Here is a 15921-nt window from a genome sequence, read left to right on the forward strand (position 1 = left end):
AAAAAAAAAAAAAAAAAAAAAAAAAAAAAAAAAAAAAAAAAAAAAAAAAAAAAAAAAAAAAAAAAAAAAAAAAAAAAAGAGAAAACATTCAATGAGATCTAGAAGTTAATTTTCTAAAAACATTTCTAAAAACATTTTAAAAAGTTATATAATTGGTGGATCGTGATTCTCAGTGATGTCACGTACATGTCTCATCAACAAGTTTTGTTCTACCTTAAACAGCATGACCGAGACATAAATCTTTTAGCGTGTCTTCTTTATTTCTAGCATATCACGTGGCTTGCTGTAGAACATAAATTTGTAAAGTAGTAAATATGTATCGTTTTATACTACTAAAATGTTAACAGTCTAACAGAGCTAATTACCTCGATTGCAGTATATTCTTCAATATAAACCTCAAATTAAACTCGAAAAAAGGGAAACTTGTCAACCATATATACGGAAAAAGCAATTTCACGTCACATAATCTAGAAAATAAAAACTAGAGGTAACGTTTAATTGTTGTTTATCACCAACCATACGTAGTTTTTAGAAGCGAGATCATTTCTTTGTGTGTCATAATTTACTTTTTTTTTCTTCGTCTCAATTTTGCATGGCTTCGTCAACTGAACGTTCGTCGTTGCTTCCTATAGATATAATAGAAGAAATATTTTGTAGGACTCCAGTCGAATATTTGACGCAATTCAAGTTGACGTGCAAACAATGGCACGCTCTCTTGAAGGACAAGAGATTCATCTACAAATACTTGGATCGTGTCCAAGATCAAGAACGTTTCATAAGAATCGAACATAATGTTCAGATCATCGATCCGGTGAACGTAGCTCGCTCATCTTCACCAGTTCCAGACGTGTTTCATAATCTAGCTCAAATCTCAGCTATGGTCCATTGTGATGGGTTATTGTTATGTAGATGCAAGAATATAGGTTCAATAAGCTGCAAACTCGCAGTTTGGAACCCGTTTTTGAACCGAGTCAAATGGATCGAGCCATTGGATTTTTATTCGAGTAATGACTTTTACGGTATTGGATATGACAATGTATGTCGTGGTGAGTACACAGTTGTCAGGATTTTCGATGGAGAGCTCGACGACGAGAGTGAAATCACGAGTTCTTGCGAACCGAAGATTCAGATATATGATTTCAAATCTGATTCATGGAGAGTACTTGTTGATGATACTACTTTGGATTGGTCTATAGATCCGCCTTGCAAAGGTGTGTCTATGAAAGGAAACATGTATTGGATTGCACATTGGAACAATAGACTCGAAACTTTCATCCAAAGTTTCGATTTCTCCACAGAGACATTCAAACTCGTTTGCGATATTCCATTTAGATGTGGTGTATTAGATACAGCGGCCTTATCGAGTTTCCGAGGAGAAAGGCTTTCTTTGTTACATCAACATGGAGAAACTTTGAAGATCGAGGTTTGGGTCACAAACAAATTGAACGATGAGGTTGTCTCATGGACCAAGTACTTAGACGTGAGTAGTCCTGATCTCCCGACATTACATACCGATCAAGATCTCGCACATCCAAGTTATTTCATTGACAAGAACGATAATATCATTGTATGGTGCGAGGAAGAGACTGAAGATGAAACAGATGATGATGTTACCGTTAGAGTTTGCAAGATTAGTAAAGTTGGGATAGTTGAAAAACAAGTTGATGTGGGAAGATGTGACTTGGGTAGCGATGATAAGCCTTTTGTCTGCGGTTACGTATATGTTCCAAGTCTGGTTCCGGTACCAGAATAAAAACTTGTGAGGGTTGATAATTGTGTCTGCATATTTTTCTGTTCTAAACTTTGTTTTGTCGTATTACTATCATATGTTTTTTAAGTGGCTTTAAATGTTTCAACTTCTGTTTTTGAGGAGCTAGTTAGTCTTACTAGCTATGTGGACAATCTAAATATGAAACTGATTTTGGTTGTTATTTGGATCATAATCTTGAAAAGGACTAGGTTTGGTTCAAGATTTGTGGGTATGTTGTTGCAAATTTCTGAATAATTTAGCGAGGAAAAAGTGGGTTTGGTAATTAGAACCCTATGTGGTTATTAAATTCCCATGTTTCATAGAAATGGTAAGGCAGAAGAGCTACAGCCACAGCTGAACGGTATGGAGCTAGAGCTGACACAAGTTTCTACAAACTTGCCATTGGCTTGCCCATAAGGAATCAGGTTGCGCAAAAAGAACATGAACAGAGAATTGGAAGTAGGCATGATAATAAGCTCCAACAGCAGAGTTTACCAATCCTAAGAGAATGAGAGAGAGGACGAAATTGGATTGTCCTAAGAAAAAAAAGGCTCAAGTGACCTTCAAAATCAGAACCTTCTTTCAATAAGCAGTGCTGACTAAATAGTAGCTGAATCAGCTAAGTGCTTTCTAAATCACGAGTCTTTGAAAACACACAGGCCTTTGTTAAATTCAAGTAATCACTAGTACAAAATTGTAGCTAAAAGATATTGGTTCTAAAACCCTTACCACAGGGTTTCCAAAACGAAAATACAAGTTCTTAAAATAACCAAGAAAGACAAAATAGTTTATAGTAGTTTTTGAAATGGGGTTTAGATGATCAAACCTTTTCACCTCTTCTGCCTCTTGTTTCCACTGGCTTTTCCACCACTAAATCCACCTTTGAAATCATTCGTTGTCTCTGCAGTGTTCTGCTTGCTCAAACCCTTCCCACCACCATGACCAAACTTGGAATCCCTAAACTCCCTCTTCTTGTTGTTCATCCTCGAAGCAGGCTTTCCTTTACCACCTGATCGATCCCCGGGAGACACACCTGGTCTTTTCTTACCTCCACCTCTCTGGAAACTCTTACCACTCTCAAAATCAAGTTCAGGCACACCCTCTTTATCACTAAAACCACTCTGCTGCCTCTGTTTCCTCCACTTCTTCACAGACTCAATATTATCCTTCTTCTCCTTAGCACGTTCCTTCATCTTCTGAGACTGTACTTCCTTAGCCATTCTCTTGTTATCCCTAGCTTTCCTCCTCTCTTCAGACTCCTCCATCTGTTTCTTCTCATACAAAAGCTTAGACTTCACTTTCTCCATATGAGTATCCGACTTTACCATCTCCGCATAGTAATTAGCCGGCCTGAGGAAAATCTCATCCCTCTCCTGGAACTTACCATACCCTTGTGTTGTCCCTTGATGAGCTTGATTGTAGAGCGCCATCTCCCTCGTAAGGTCATCGTTCACATCAATAGCTTGTTCCTGGTCAATCACAATAGTGAGCTTATGACTCCAATCAACATCTTCAGGCCAGCTTATATCTTGAAGTTTATCAAGCAACCCTGCTCTGTTGTATACTGCAGTCTTTGTAGGCTCAGGTAATTTCTCTGTTATCTCGTTCTCTGTATCGGAATCTGAAAGAGACTCTGCTTCAGAGTCAGTTGCGTCATCTTCATCAATCATGTTCATCTCATCATCTGATACTATCTCCTCTTCTAACGACATCTACACATAAATTAGGTTCAGAATGATACAGAATCAAAATATTCAGACTTTTAAGCATTTGAGTACCAGAAACTAGGATTTATATGACACCAAACACTTCGTTACCTTCTATATGACAGTAAAGTTTGATTCTTTACTAAGGATTTAAGATTATAACCGTGAACGAAATTAGGGTTTATCAAATCTACTTAAGTTGGAGACTTTTTCTAAGACGATGAACACTGAGATTGAAACAAACACTTTGAGAAAGGAATTGAAGAAAACTTACGGTTAATTACGAAGAAGATTGAAGAAGCTTTTGCTTGAGTAGGGTTTTAGAGAGAGATAGTGAACGGTCGGCGCAAAGAAGAAGATGAAGAAGACACAGAGTTTTTAAGGGTTCTCTGCTTAGTAACTAAAACCCTTTCTTGCTTTATACCATACCGGAAATTTTACTAAACCGGAACTTACCGGGTCTAATTTATTTACTGATGGGATCCGATAATAAACCGCATCGTACCGGATTTAGAAACTTTAATTTTTTTTTTTTGTCAAGGAGAAGCTTTAAACAAGATATCCAATTTAGGCATCAAACATTACAAAAATTTTATAAAAGAAAAAAACATTACAAAAGTACAAAACCATGTAATTTTTGTTTTTTCGTTCCGGTAAGGTAAATGTAAAAAAAAATGCTTTGAGAGATCTAATAACAGAGTATATGATTGTCATTGCACAGTTGAAAAACCAAAACTTTGAACGAATATGTATATCTAATGAGCTATTAAACTTAGCATCATGAACACAAACACAACCGTCTTCTTTCATCTTTTCATATATAAACTCCTAAAGCTTCAGCTACTTGTTTCGATTTACCCAAATTCGTCGTCTCCACCTTGTGAGCACGAGCTGCACTGCAACAGAGACATTGTCTTCGGACTCTTTTGGAGTCACAATTTTTACTTTTTTTTACTTTTGTTTGTTTCCATATTTTGGATTTGGTTTGTTTTTTAGTGGCTCTTAAGGATGGAAACATAATTATTTATGACAAAAGAAGATACTTTGAAGAGAACCAAATCTTCCCCTAGTCGTAAAGAGAAAGAAAGAAGACAGAGTAAAACCCTAATCTGCCGCCTCACAGCCGTAGGTTCGTAGATCCATCTTCTCATTACTCTAAAGCTTCTTGAGATCTCCTCATCTCCGATCTGCGCTATATATACATTTTTTTCATACTTTGCAGTTGCAGGATGGCAGATCGATCGGCGCGGATTGCTATCGTGAATAATGACCGGTGCAAGCCGAATAAATGCCGACAGGAGTGCAAGAAGAGCTGCCCTGTTGTCAAGACGGGTACTTACTTACTTTCTACTCGTTTCCCTTCTCTCACTCTATAACCTAGTGTGCATCACACGGTTTGTTTTAATTCTCTCTCTGTAGGGAAGCTTTGTATCGAGGTGACATCAGCATCCAAGTCTGCTTTCTTATCAGAGGAGCTGTGTATAGGATGTGGTATCTGTGTGAAGGTTCGTAGTATTTGGTTTACAACACATTCATTCATGTTGGAACACACTAAACTGTTTAAGTGAGATTCGTTTTGTTTTTCAATAATCGCAGAAGTGTCCTTTTGGAGCTATTCAGATTGTTAATCTTCCTAAGGAATTGGAGAAAGATACAATCTATCGCTATAGAGGGAACTCGTTCAAATTGCATAGGCTTCCAGTTCCAAGGCCGGGCCAAGTCTTAGGTTTGGTTGGCAAAAACGGTATTGGTAAATCAACGGCTCTCAAAATCTTGGCTGGATTAGAAAAACCAAACCTTGGCAGATACGAGGTAATGATATAGTCCTTATGTGTATATGTTATGACATTGTTCTACTACTTACCTAACCTACCATGTTGGGTAGGCAGGAAGTTTTGAATCACTTCCGCGGGTCAGAGCTTCAAAGCTACTTCACACGACTCGTAGAAGAGAAACTAAAGGTATGCGTAGGGGTATAAAGATACTGATCTTGATAAGGAAGCAGTAGACTAAGTTGAGTCTAACGCCTCTACCTTGTATATGACAGGCCGTTATGAAGCCACAACATGTAGAAGACATAAAAGAACGTGCTCCTGGTGAGCTTGGGAAAGCACTTGAGAAGCTGGACGAGAAAGGAATGATGGCGGAGATTTGTGCTGATATGGAGTTGACCAAGATCCTGGACCGTGAACCAAAAGATATATCTGGTGGAGAGCTGCAGAGGTTTGCGATTGCTTTAGTTTTCTTGCAGAAGGCAGTGATATACATGTTTGATGAACCATCTAGTTACCTTGATGTGAGGCAAAGACTCAAAGCTGCTCAAGTTATACGCTCGCTCCTCAGACATGACAAGTCAGATTCTATTCTATCATCATCTCTCTGTTTTTTGTTTTCTTGAACATATAATTAGGATTAACATATGGACATTGTGTTTTGTTGCAGCTACATAATTGTGGTGGAGCATGACCTCAGCGTCCTTGACTATTTGTCTGATTTCGTTTGCTGTTTGTATGGGATACCAACAGCTTATGGTGTTGTGACTCTCCCCTTTTCTGTTAGAGAAGGGATTAACGTGTTCTTGGCCGGGTTTATCCCCACTGAAAACTTACGTTTCAGGGAAGAATCTCTCACCTTCAAGGTACGTTTAGCTTGTTTTTAATCTCATCAGTAGATGTTTTGTGTGACTGATCATTGTTTGTTTCTTTCCCCAAGGTTTCTGATACTCCACAAGAGTGCGATGGGGAAGTGAAGTCTTACGCAAGATACAAATACCCAAATATGAGTAAAAAGATTGGAGATTTCAAGCTGGATGTGATGGAAGGGGAGTTCACTGACTCTCAGATTATTGTAATGCTTGGGGAGAACGGTACAGGGAAAACTACCTTCATCCGGATGCTGGTAGCTAGTGTTCCTCCATCTCCTTTTTGTTTCTCTCTCTCTTCATTGTTGTGGTAAATACTTTAAAGTAATGAAACATTGTTTCCTAATGCAAAGGCAGGTGCATTCCCACGTGAAGAAGGTGTAGAAGAATCAGCTACTATGCCAGAGTTTAACGTATCATACAAACCGCAAGGGATTGGTTCGAGACGTGTGTGTACAGTGAGACAGTTGCTGCATAACAAGATTTGTGATGCATATGTGCATCCTCAGTTTGTGTCGGATGTAGTGAGACCGCTTCAGATTGAAGAGCTTTTGGATAAACAGATAAGCAACCTCTCTGGTGGAGAGAGGCAGAGGGTTGCCATTACTCTATGCCTTGGGAAACCTGCTGATATCTATCTGATTGATGAGCCAAGTGCGTATCTAGACTCTGAGCAACGGATCACAGCTTCAAAGGTCATTAAACGGTTCATCCTACACGCGAAGAAGACCGCGTTTATCGTGGAGCATGACTTCATAATGGCGACCTACCTTGCGGACAAAGTTATTGTCTACGAAGGACAGCCTGCCGTCAAGTGTACTGCTCATTCTCCACAGTCGCTCCTCAGTGGAATGAACCTTTTCTTATCGGTAATTCAAAACACTTTTTCGTGTTTTGTTATAAGACTAATCCTCTAAAAACTTGAATTAAAACTTGTTGACCTTTTGCAGCACCTCAACATCACATTCAGACGAGATCCGACTAACTTCAGGCCAAGGATCAACAAACTAGAGTCCACCAAGGACAGGGAGCAAAAGCTTGCAGGATCATACTACTTCTTAGACGATTAATTCATGGTGAAAATATAGAGAAAGAGAGCTTATTTGTTGTTGTGTTTGTACTACGTTCTAGCTAGTATTTAAGTCTGAAGCAATTCCTGTTCGGATTGCTCTAGTTTCTTGGTAATTCATATCAGTTTCTAGCCAAACAAGATACCCAATTTAGACATGGTTGTATTTCATTACCTATAAAAATATATGAATGTAAACATTCAAAATTTGTCATCCATTGATTTGCTTCATCAAACATTACGTAATCCGTATGAATTCATTTCATTTCGTAAGGTAAAAACATGTCTAAACAGAGACTCTGTTACAGAGTATATAAAAAAAAACAAAACTTTGAGCCATGGCTTCAAACTCTAATAATCTCTATGCAACAACAGATAAAGGACTACGTATATCGGTCATAGTTTTCGACTGAACCAAACTCTGAATCTTGTCTTTTGCCTCTGCCATGTTTTTCCTATCAAGCTCCTCTACCAACATTTTGCAAGTGCTATCTCTAGGAACCATTCCTTTCCGAACCGCCTCCTCAAAGAACAAGCAAGCTTCTTCAACTTTCCCGCTCATACACAACCCTCTAATGAGAAGGATATATGTCGACACATCGATGCTAACATCGTTTTTCACCATGTGATGCAACAAGATCCCAAGCAGCTTCATCTTCTTCTTATGGCAACACATCTTCAGCAATGGAGCATAAGTCTCAACGTTTGGACTGCACGATTCCTCTTCTTCATCCTCCATCCTTTTAAGCAAACGCAAAGCCATCTCATCTCGAGAGTGATGAAGCGCAGCAGAAATCATGGTATTGTACACTAAAACATCACGAGAAACTCCTTGATTCGTCATGTCCTCAAATATCTCAGCGGCATCCTTAAACCTACCAGTCTTTGACAGAATATGTATCAATGAGCTATAAAACTTAGCATCAGGAACACACCCATCTTCTTTCATCTTCTCATAGACTCCTAAAGCTTCAGCTACTTGTTTAGATTTTCCCAAAGAATGCATCACAATAGTATAAGTCACAACATTAGGATTACTCCCACTCTCTCTCATTTCCTCCAAGATCTCGTTAACTCTCCTAAAATCTCCTTCTTTACAATAAGCCTCAACAAAGCTAGTGTAAGTAACAACATCAGGAGTAAACTCAGTAACCTTCATCAAGTCCATCATCTTCCTAGCATCATCAAACTTCCGAGCTTTACAAAACCCATGAATCAAAATGTTAAACGTCCTAGCATCAGGCTTGATTGTATCTAAAAGCTTCAGAAACACTTCATGAGCATGCTCTATACTGTTCTCTTTCACAAGCGCATCCATCAAACTGTTCATAGCAATAGTATCTGTTTTAACACCATAACTCATCTCCATCCCTAAAAAAGCATCAACAGCTTCACTATATTTCCCTGATTTCGCTAATCTCCTCATAACCTTACTCATGGTATCAAGCGTAACAAGACCAGATTCATCACTCTTCTTCTTTTTCTTCATCTCATCAACTAACTCCCACATCAAATCAAAACTCCTACATTTCCCCAACACATCAACCATTGCGTTGTAACTCTTAGCTGAATGCGTATAACCTGTTTGTGAATTTGCCCAAATGAAAAACCCGTAAGCTTGGTTCCACACATTACTAAACCTTCTCAAAACTTGCAAAACCAAACTCTCTGTAACCACCACATCGCATCCACTCAACTCTTTAACAACATCCTCGTGAGACGCGTCCTTCTTGTTCAGGAATTCGCAGACTTTATCAATATCTTCCACTGGTTTCTTCTTCACTACATTCCCTTCTGAGACTTGTTCACGGCTAAACTTCTGGCTCTCGACCCAATTCGCCAAAGAAGGGATAACGAAATCTTCATCGTCTTCGGAGACCAAACTCGTCGAAGAAGAAGGCTTGTTTGATAAAAAGTCTTTGATCCAAGACGGTAGCTCCGGCGACTCTGCGGCAACAACAACCGGTGACTCTTCCTCAGTGTTGGAGATAGCGTTGTTCGTTACCAGAAACCTCCGTTGGAAGATTCTTCGAGGTAAAGTATACGAATCAAGCTTACTAATCCTAAGCTTAGTGAGCATTTTTGTTCAGATTTGTAATTTGTTTCTCCGATCAAAGTTCGAATCTTTAAGACCTAAAGCTTGCTGCTTTGTGTCGGGTCAGGTCTGGTACGGGTATTGACCCGGCTCGGAGCCTTAAGATGACTCAAAGCTCTGCACCGGGTCGGATCGTTAATGGTTACAGGCCCGGTTCGATTTTATTAAAATTTAGATATTTCATTTTTGGTTTACCTATCAGATGCGATTGGGTATAGACACGGTTCGAATCGTTTAAACGGACCTAAAGCTTTACGCCGGTTCGATTTTATTAAAATTGAGATTCTTGGTTTACTCAACATATGCGATCACGGTTCGATTCCTTTAGACGGACCTAAAGCTTTGCGCCGGTTCGATTTAATTTAATTTTTAGTTTAGCTTTTTTGGTTTACCAGACAACTGAGAAGTGACGATTTTTACTAACACGTGTCATCCTCTTCGTCTTCTTCGTTTAAAAACCCTAAATTTGAGGAGACGCGTGTTAAGCAGTCATCATCGCCGTCGTACATTTTTACTGTCTACGGCGCCGTCAGAATCTAACCGACCATGCAGACCTCGATGACGATGGATCTACGACCATCAGGTGATTCTGGTTCATCTGATGTTGATGCTGAGATCAGTGATGGCTTCTCACCGCTTGATACGTCTCACGTCGCTGATGAAGAAGGTACACGATTGATAACTCCTTTGTTTACCATATTTGAAACTCGAAAAGATTTGATTTTTGACTAACAAATACTCTGCATTTGAGTCAGGTTCGTTGCTGAGAAGAGCAGAGATGTATCAAGAGTACATGAAGCAAGTTCCTGTTCCGACGAGTCGTGGCTCTTTGATTCCGTTCACAAGTTGGGTTGGATTAGGCATGTCAATCAAACAGCTTTATCGTCAGCCTTTGCATTACCTCACCAATGTTCTGTTACAAGGTTGGGATCAATCAAGACTTGATACTGATTCTGAAGATCAGGCTTTGGATTCAATCATTCATCCTTCTAAAGCTGAAGCTACCATCTGGCTTGTTGAAGAGATACATCGCATCACTTCGTCTCCTCTTCACATTGCTCATCTCTGGAGTTCTGATCCGATGTATCATTCTTTCATTGACCCAATCTTTCCTGAGCAATGAAATGTGATGAACACCCTCTCTTTTTGTATCTACTTTGTTTCTGGAAACCTTGTTCAAGCATTGAAATGTGAATCTTCCTCTTTGTTAACTTTTAGACAATGAAATGTGAATCTTCCTGTTCATCTTTTACTTTCTGTTTCTGTAATCACCAGAAGTCACCGCAAGAACACTTCCCTTGATGGATGAAATGAAACCGGTTATTGTCTCTTAGAATGATTTCTCTGTTGTATACTTTGGATGCAAATTTGGCAAATGAATGACAATCAGAGCATACTCTTAGGTTCTTGACTATTCTGATTGTTGTGCCTTTGTCTGAGCTAATGAGCCCAAAGGCCATTGCAAGTTTCTCGCTATGTCTACTAAGCATAAAGATCTTCTCTTTCTCATCTACATCCATTAGAGCATTACTAAGATCAGGTACATGGCCTAAGTGACTCGCTCTTGCGGTAATTTCCTCGAGCATTGCTTCTATTTTGGCATTTCAGGCTGTGACTCATCTCCTGATGTGAACTCATGGGTTTTACCTCGAATCTGTATTAAACTAGTTCCTGGCGGTTTACGTAACCCTTTCTCCTTCACACTCACCCTTACTTTAGCCATATCGTTCCATCTTCCAGCTGATGCATAGACATTAGATAGAAGAACATAACTTCCAGTTCTCTCTGGAGCCAATACTTGTATCCTCTCAGCGGCATAAGCTGCCATCTCCACGTTTCCCTGAACACGGCAAGCAGCTAAAAGAGAATTCCAAATCACATCGTTTGGTTCCATAGGCATGTCCTTTATAAGTTGCAAAGCTTCCTCTAACAATCCTGCTCGACCAAGCAGGTCAACCATGCATCCATAATGCACATCTTCTGGTGAAACTCCATGAAGTTTCTCCATTGATTTGAAGATTTCCTTACCCTGTTGGACCAATTTACCATGGCTGCAAGCTGTCAATGCTCCAACAAACACAACTCCATCTGGTTTCAACCCTTTTTCAATCATCTCATCGAAAAGTCCTATAGCTCGCTCAGCATTTCCTGCCATAGCCATAGCTCCGATAGCCGCTGTCCAAGCCGAGACATCTCGGTGTGTCAAACAATTGAAAATCGACATTGCGCTTTCAGGATCCCCAAACCTGGAGCACATATCTACTAAGGTTGTACCAAGTCTGACATCAACCTGAATCCCGTTCTTCTCAATGTAGTAATATATCCATTTCGCAAGATCAAGAGCTCCCAAATGCCCACAAGCAGATGCAATACACATCATTGTCACACCATTCGCATTGACACCCTCTTGGCTTTGCATAGACCGGAAAACTTCAATCGCTTCCTCAAACATACTTTCTTGTACCAGAGCACCTATGATCGTGTTCCAAGAAACAATGTTTTTCTCCGGCATGGTTTTGAATGTTTCCAGAGCTATATCCACCTCACCGTTTTCTATATAGCCAGCAACTATCGAATTCCATGTCACCACTGTCTTGTTCGACATCTGATCAAAGATCCTAAACGCAGTATCTTGCCTATGACATTTCATGTACATATCAATCAACGCATTGCATACATTGTCCCAACTTTCAAACCCATTCCTCAGTACATACCCGTGACAGCTCTTTCCCCACAACACGTTTCTCAATTGTGAACAAGACGAAATCGCACTCAACATCGAAATCCTATCAGGTCTAATACCAGAATCCATCATCAAATTCAAAACACCTAAAGCCTCCTTTGCTAAATTCAACCGCACATAATTAGAAGCCATAGCATTACACAAATCCAAATTACTAGCACCATATTGTTCAAAAAGCCGTTTTAATGTATCTATACCGTTGCATTTCATGTACATATCAACCAGTGCACTAACCATAAGATCATCGTTCACTTCAATCCCAGAACTACGGATAAAACCATAAACCTTCTCACCCGTTTCAAGATCCTCTAGCTTAGCACAAGCCGATATCACACACACCATTGTGACCGAATTAGGAGTCACGTGACTCACGTCTTCGTCTCTCACAATCCGGAAAAACAAATCAACAGCGTCTTTAGCTAAATCCCGCCTCGCATACCCACAAATCATACTCGTCCAAGAAACTACATTTCTATCAGACATTTCATCAAACACTTTGCGTGCACTATCAAGCTCTCCACACTCTGCGTAAAAATGAACCAGCGAGTTCTCCACAAACAAATCCTTAGCGTAATCCATCTTGACGACCAACCCATGAATCTGAATCCCATTACCTTTAGCTCTGCTCTTCGCACAAGCACTCAATCCGAAAGGAAACGTGTACTTATCCGGAGAAATCCCAGAGTTCATCATTCGAAGAAAGAGCAACATAGCTTCGTTGCATAACCCAAAAGACGCGTATCCACGAATCAGAGCATTGTACATGAAACAAGATCCATACGATTCACCATTTGCTTCCTCTGAGTAATCAAACAATCTTTAGCAAAGCTCAAGCTTTCACGAGTACCCAATTCGCAGCTTCGTGCTACAAGCTTAGTTATAGCGGAGACGTCAGTATCAAAGCCTCGCTTCGTGAGCGAACGATGAAACATCTTAAGTTCATCAATGGTTTTGCAATTCTTCAACGACTTAATCGGAGACGACGATGAGACGTTATTGGTCGTTGTGGCTTTGGTATGCTTTCTCTCGTTTTGAAGAAATGGTTTAGTAGTCGTGGTGGCTAACACCAATGGAGAGAGATGAAGAACACTCGCTACCAACATCGCCATTTGTGTTTGCTCTTTTACTGATTTAGTATTCGTTATCTTTTTTTGAAAGTTTGTCACTTTACAATTTTTATTTTTAATTTTTTATTATAAAAAAAACGAATACTAAAACAATTATCACACATACAAGAAACGAATCAAAAAAGTACTCAAAAACAAATAATTCATCAAATTAGTCAAACGACATTGTCTTTATATATCAAAATTTCAAACTCCGAGACTCTTCCGTATCGTGTTTTAGAAGTGCACAAGATTTTATAAACAGCGTTGAGATTGAGGCTCACTGGAAAAACCCTATGTTCCTTCAACATGAGAACCATATATAGAGTCCTTTGCAACAGATTTGCGAAAGTGCTTCTGGGTGAATCCTCGGTCTCTGAACAAAGCGTTTGCAAGTAGTTCGTAATCGTATCAATGATATGGTGGGAACCTTAAGAGAGTATTTCCTCTACCAATTCCAGAAGATCGGGCACCATCATCCACAAAGCTCCCAACGAAGAAGAACGTTAGGGTTTCGTTTGTTTTTTTTTTTTGCTGTTCACGTTTCCCCCTAAATAGGACGCTTCAGGCCGAAGCCCACAAACTCCTTCCTTGGGCCGATCACACTTCGCACATTTCAACTCCTCCTTGGCACCAGAAACTCATTCCCAAGAGAGGAGGCTTTAGCAATGCCTCTGTTTTCGCCTCTGTCGCATTGTCGCTATTGTTAGTTCTTACTGATTCAGACAGTATGCCATTGTCACCTTTGGTCACTTTGTAATCAAAACACCTCGTGTAATTTCATCATGATTGGATCGAATGATTTTTTAAAAGTTATAAAAATCTCAAATCCAAACCAAAACTGGACAACGCAAAGAAGAAAGGAACCATAAAATACCAAAAATAATAACCATTCTACAAAAAACATTAGCCTTGTAAATTCATATCACTCTGGATCAGCTACCTCAAATGTTGTTCAAAAACAAAAAAAAAAAAACCAAAAACGAGGAACAAAAGAGGATGTGCAATAATTCACTTGATTTGAAACACACTTGGAACATAATTGAAAATAACTGGGTCCGGATCATGGCCACATTTGCTAGGGGTTTCTGTGCAATATTTATCGTCCTCTCCAACAGTGTATACTTTTAACAAGCTCCCGAGGTGACCAGTACCTATATCACAACACAAGGACACTTTCTTCTCCGCATCGATTAATAGACTCGTGAAAAAAATAATAGGATAACTGAAAACAGGTAAATCCACTATAAAGGATTTGCTCCACAACAACTCTGAATCAATATCAATTTTGTTGGTTACCCACATCTCTATCTTTGAAAATGTATAACTCCGATTTAATGCCGAAAGCTGTTCTTCTCTACCAACTGATAGAGTCACTTGGCCAATATCATTCTGAAATAGCGGAAGACGCAGACGTTGAAATCTTTCTGCTGTAAAATCAAAACTGAGTACGAATGCATAACCTTCTTTGTTATCAGTTGCAACCCAGTAAGTGTTTCCTTTCAAAGACGATGCACTGCTACTATAACCGCAATATTGTATGTCGCAATCAAGAACAACGTCATTAAGAACCCTCCATGAGTCAGAGCCAAACTCATATATTTCAAACTTTGGGCCACTGGAAAAACTCCACCACCTCAAGATTTTGTAGCTACGCCAAGATTTGTTGTTTAGGATATATCCCAGAGTAAACCTAGATATAAACTTGTAAACAAGTTTGCTTTGGATCCACTTGGTAACTCCCAAACATGGATTCCAAACCACGAGTCTACTATCTTTCGTGGTGCACAACAACAAACCATCGCAATGAAAAACATCGACTATGTCAACTTCTTCTAAACTAGAATGGGACTCCTTTGGTTTTAGGCCAAGTGCACCTTTAAACTCTATTGAAGGAGGAGCAACGTTGAGATTGACGCTCACTGGACAAACCCTAAACCCCTTCAACATGAGAACCATAGACTCCTTTGGTGCTTTACAAAAGTGCTTCTCAGTGAATCTTTCATCTTCGAATATAGCGTTCCATCGTTTGCAAGTAGATCGTAACCTTTTTCACAGATGTTGCTGGAACTCTGGAAAGTATTTCCTCGACCAAATCTGGCGGAAGATCGTACATCATCTTTTTCTCTCTCTTTTTGTGATATGATGTCACAAGGAAAACGAAAGCGGCTACTCAGGTCTCTTAAAGTAAAAATTAGGTTTTGTCGTGATCCAGTCTTTAATATATACTTGCTTTTTCTTTTTTTTTTTCTTTTAATTTTTGTTTTTCCAGTTTATTAAAAAGAATAAAAAAGTCATATAGTATCAATCAATGTTCAAGAAAGCGCTAGGCGGTGATCTAGCGCCTAGCTCCTAAAACGTTTAGTCGGGGCCTATACAATTTTTAGGCGGTTTAGACGTTTACAACATAAAACATTATATATATATATAATTATGTCAAAAAATATGTTATAAAAATAAAAAATTATAAATTATAAATAAAAGTAAGAAAAATACATTTATTTAAGTTATATTAATAACATATAAATGTTTATAATTACATATACAGATATAAAACATAATAATTTAAATATATGTAATTTAAAAATTAAAAATAAAATTTATGTAATTTTAAGCGGTTTCGGCGATCATCTAGGCATCTGCTGAGCGCCTAGCGCCTAGGCGGCTGCCTAGACCGCTTTCTTGAACACTGGTATCAATACAATAAAACTTGAATGTTTCTCTCCAGAACATGACACATCAGCATTGTGAAGTGTCAATTAAAACTGGTAACCAATTAAAACATTTTAATTAATACAGCTCATCATTCTA

The 15921-nt window shown here is 39.0% G+C and overlaps 5 protein-coding genes and 2 pseudogenes across 5 annotated transcripts; 3 read left to right on the forward strand and 4 right to left on the reverse strand.

Annotated features, from left to right (window-relative positions):
• LOC104706605 (putative F-box protein At3g22650) lies at positions 593 to 1778 on the forward strand. Its single transcript, XM_010422803.2, has one exon. It carries the CDS (start codon positions 593 to 595, stop codon positions 1751 to 1753), a length of 1161 nt encoding a protein of 386 aa, XP_010421105.1. The 3' UTR covers positions 1754 to 1778.
• On the reverse strand, positions 2393 to 3840 carry LOC104787650 (probable rRNA-processing protein EBP2 homolog). Its single transcript, XM_010513254.2, has 2 exons — positions 3731 to 3840; positions 2393 to 3462 (listed from the first exon to the last, which is right to left on the reverse strand). The coding sequence occupies exon 2, from the start codon at positions 3460 to 3462 to the stop codon at positions 2581 to 2583; it is 882 nt and encodes a 293-aa protein (XP_010511556.1). The 5' UTR covers positions 3731 to 3840; the 3' UTR covers positions 2393 to 2580.
• On the forward strand, positions 4410 to 7388 carry LOC104787658 (ABC transporter E family member 1-like). Its single transcript, XM_010513262.2, has 10 exons — positions 4410 to 4585; positions 4679 to 4788; positions 4876 to 4961; positions 5053 to 5268; positions 5346 to 5417; positions 5504 to 5808; positions 5899 to 6094; positions 6169 to 6354; positions 6451 to 6966; positions 7048 to 7388. Exons 2-10 carry the CDS (start codon positions 4686 to 4688, stop codon positions 7165 to 7167), a joined length of 1800 nt encoding a protein of 599 aa, XP_010511564.1. The 5' UTR covers positions 4410 to 4585; positions 4679 to 4685; the 3' UTR covers positions 7168 to 7388.
• LOC104787673 (pentatricopeptide repeat-containing protein At3g22670, mitochondrial) lies at positions 7410 to 9574 on the reverse strand. Its single transcript, XM_010513280.2, has one exon. It carries the CDS (start codon positions 9244 to 9246, stop codon positions 7528 to 7530), a length of 1719 nt encoding a protein of 572 aa, XP_010511582.1. The 5' UTR covers positions 9247 to 9574; the 3' UTR covers positions 7410 to 7527.
• On the forward strand, positions 9708 to 10513 carry LOC104787690 (protein RDM1-like). Its single transcript, XM_010513299.2, has 2 exons — positions 9708 to 9928; positions 10017 to 10513. The coding sequence occupies exons 1-2, from the start codon at positions 9808 to 9810 to the stop codon at positions 10382 to 10384; spliced, it is 489 nt and encodes a 162-aa protein (XP_010511601.1). The 5' UTR covers positions 9708 to 9807; the 3' UTR covers positions 10385 to 10513.
• LOC104787681 lies at positions 10422 to 13125 on the reverse strand (annotated as a pseudogene).
• LOC109125672 lies at positions 14122 to 15229 on the reverse strand (annotated as a pseudogene).

Source organism: Camelina sativa, chromosome 1, assembly GCF_000633955.1.
Source record: "Camelina sativa cultivar DH55 chromosome 1, Cs, whole genome shotgun sequence".
Taxonomy (NCBI): Eukaryota; Viridiplantae; Streptophyta; class Magnoliopsida; order Brassicales; family Brassicaceae; genus Camelina; species Camelina sativa.

Excerpts from the sequence above, each read along its gene's own strand:
- LOC104706605 (XM_010422803.2), top strand. The coding sequence starts at position 593 with ATGGCTTCGTCAACTGAACGTTCGTCGTTGCTTCCTATAGATATAATA.
- LOC104787650 (XM_010513254.2), bottom strand. The coding sequence starts at position 3,462 with ATGTCGTTAGAAGAGGAGATAGTATCAGATGATGAGATGAACATGATT.
- LOC104787658 (XM_010513262.2), top strand. The coding sequence starts at position 4,686 with ATGGCAGATCGATCGGCGCGGATTGCTATCGTGAATAATGACCGGTGC. Across the intron at positions 5,269-5,345 it reads CAAACCTTGGCAGATACGAG|GAAGTTTTGAATCACTTCCG; the intron begins GTAATGATATAG and ends TTGGGTAGGCAG. Across the intron at positions 6,967-7,047 it reads GAATGAACCTTTTCTTATCG|CACCTCAACATCACATTCAG; the intron begins GTAATTCAAAAC and ends GACCTTTTGCAG.
- LOC104787673 (XM_010513280.2), bottom strand. The coding sequence starts at position 9,246 with ATGCTCACTAAGCTTAGGATTAGTAAGCTTGATTCGTATACTTTACCT.
- LOC104787690 (XM_010513299.2), top strand. The coding sequence starts at position 9,808 with ATGCAGACCTCGATGACGATGGATCTACGACCATCAGGTGATTCTGGT. Across the intron at positions 9,929-10,016 it reads TCACGTCGCTGATGAAGAAG|GTTCGTTGCTGAGAAGAGCA; the intron begins GTACACGATTGA and ends CATTTGAGTCAG.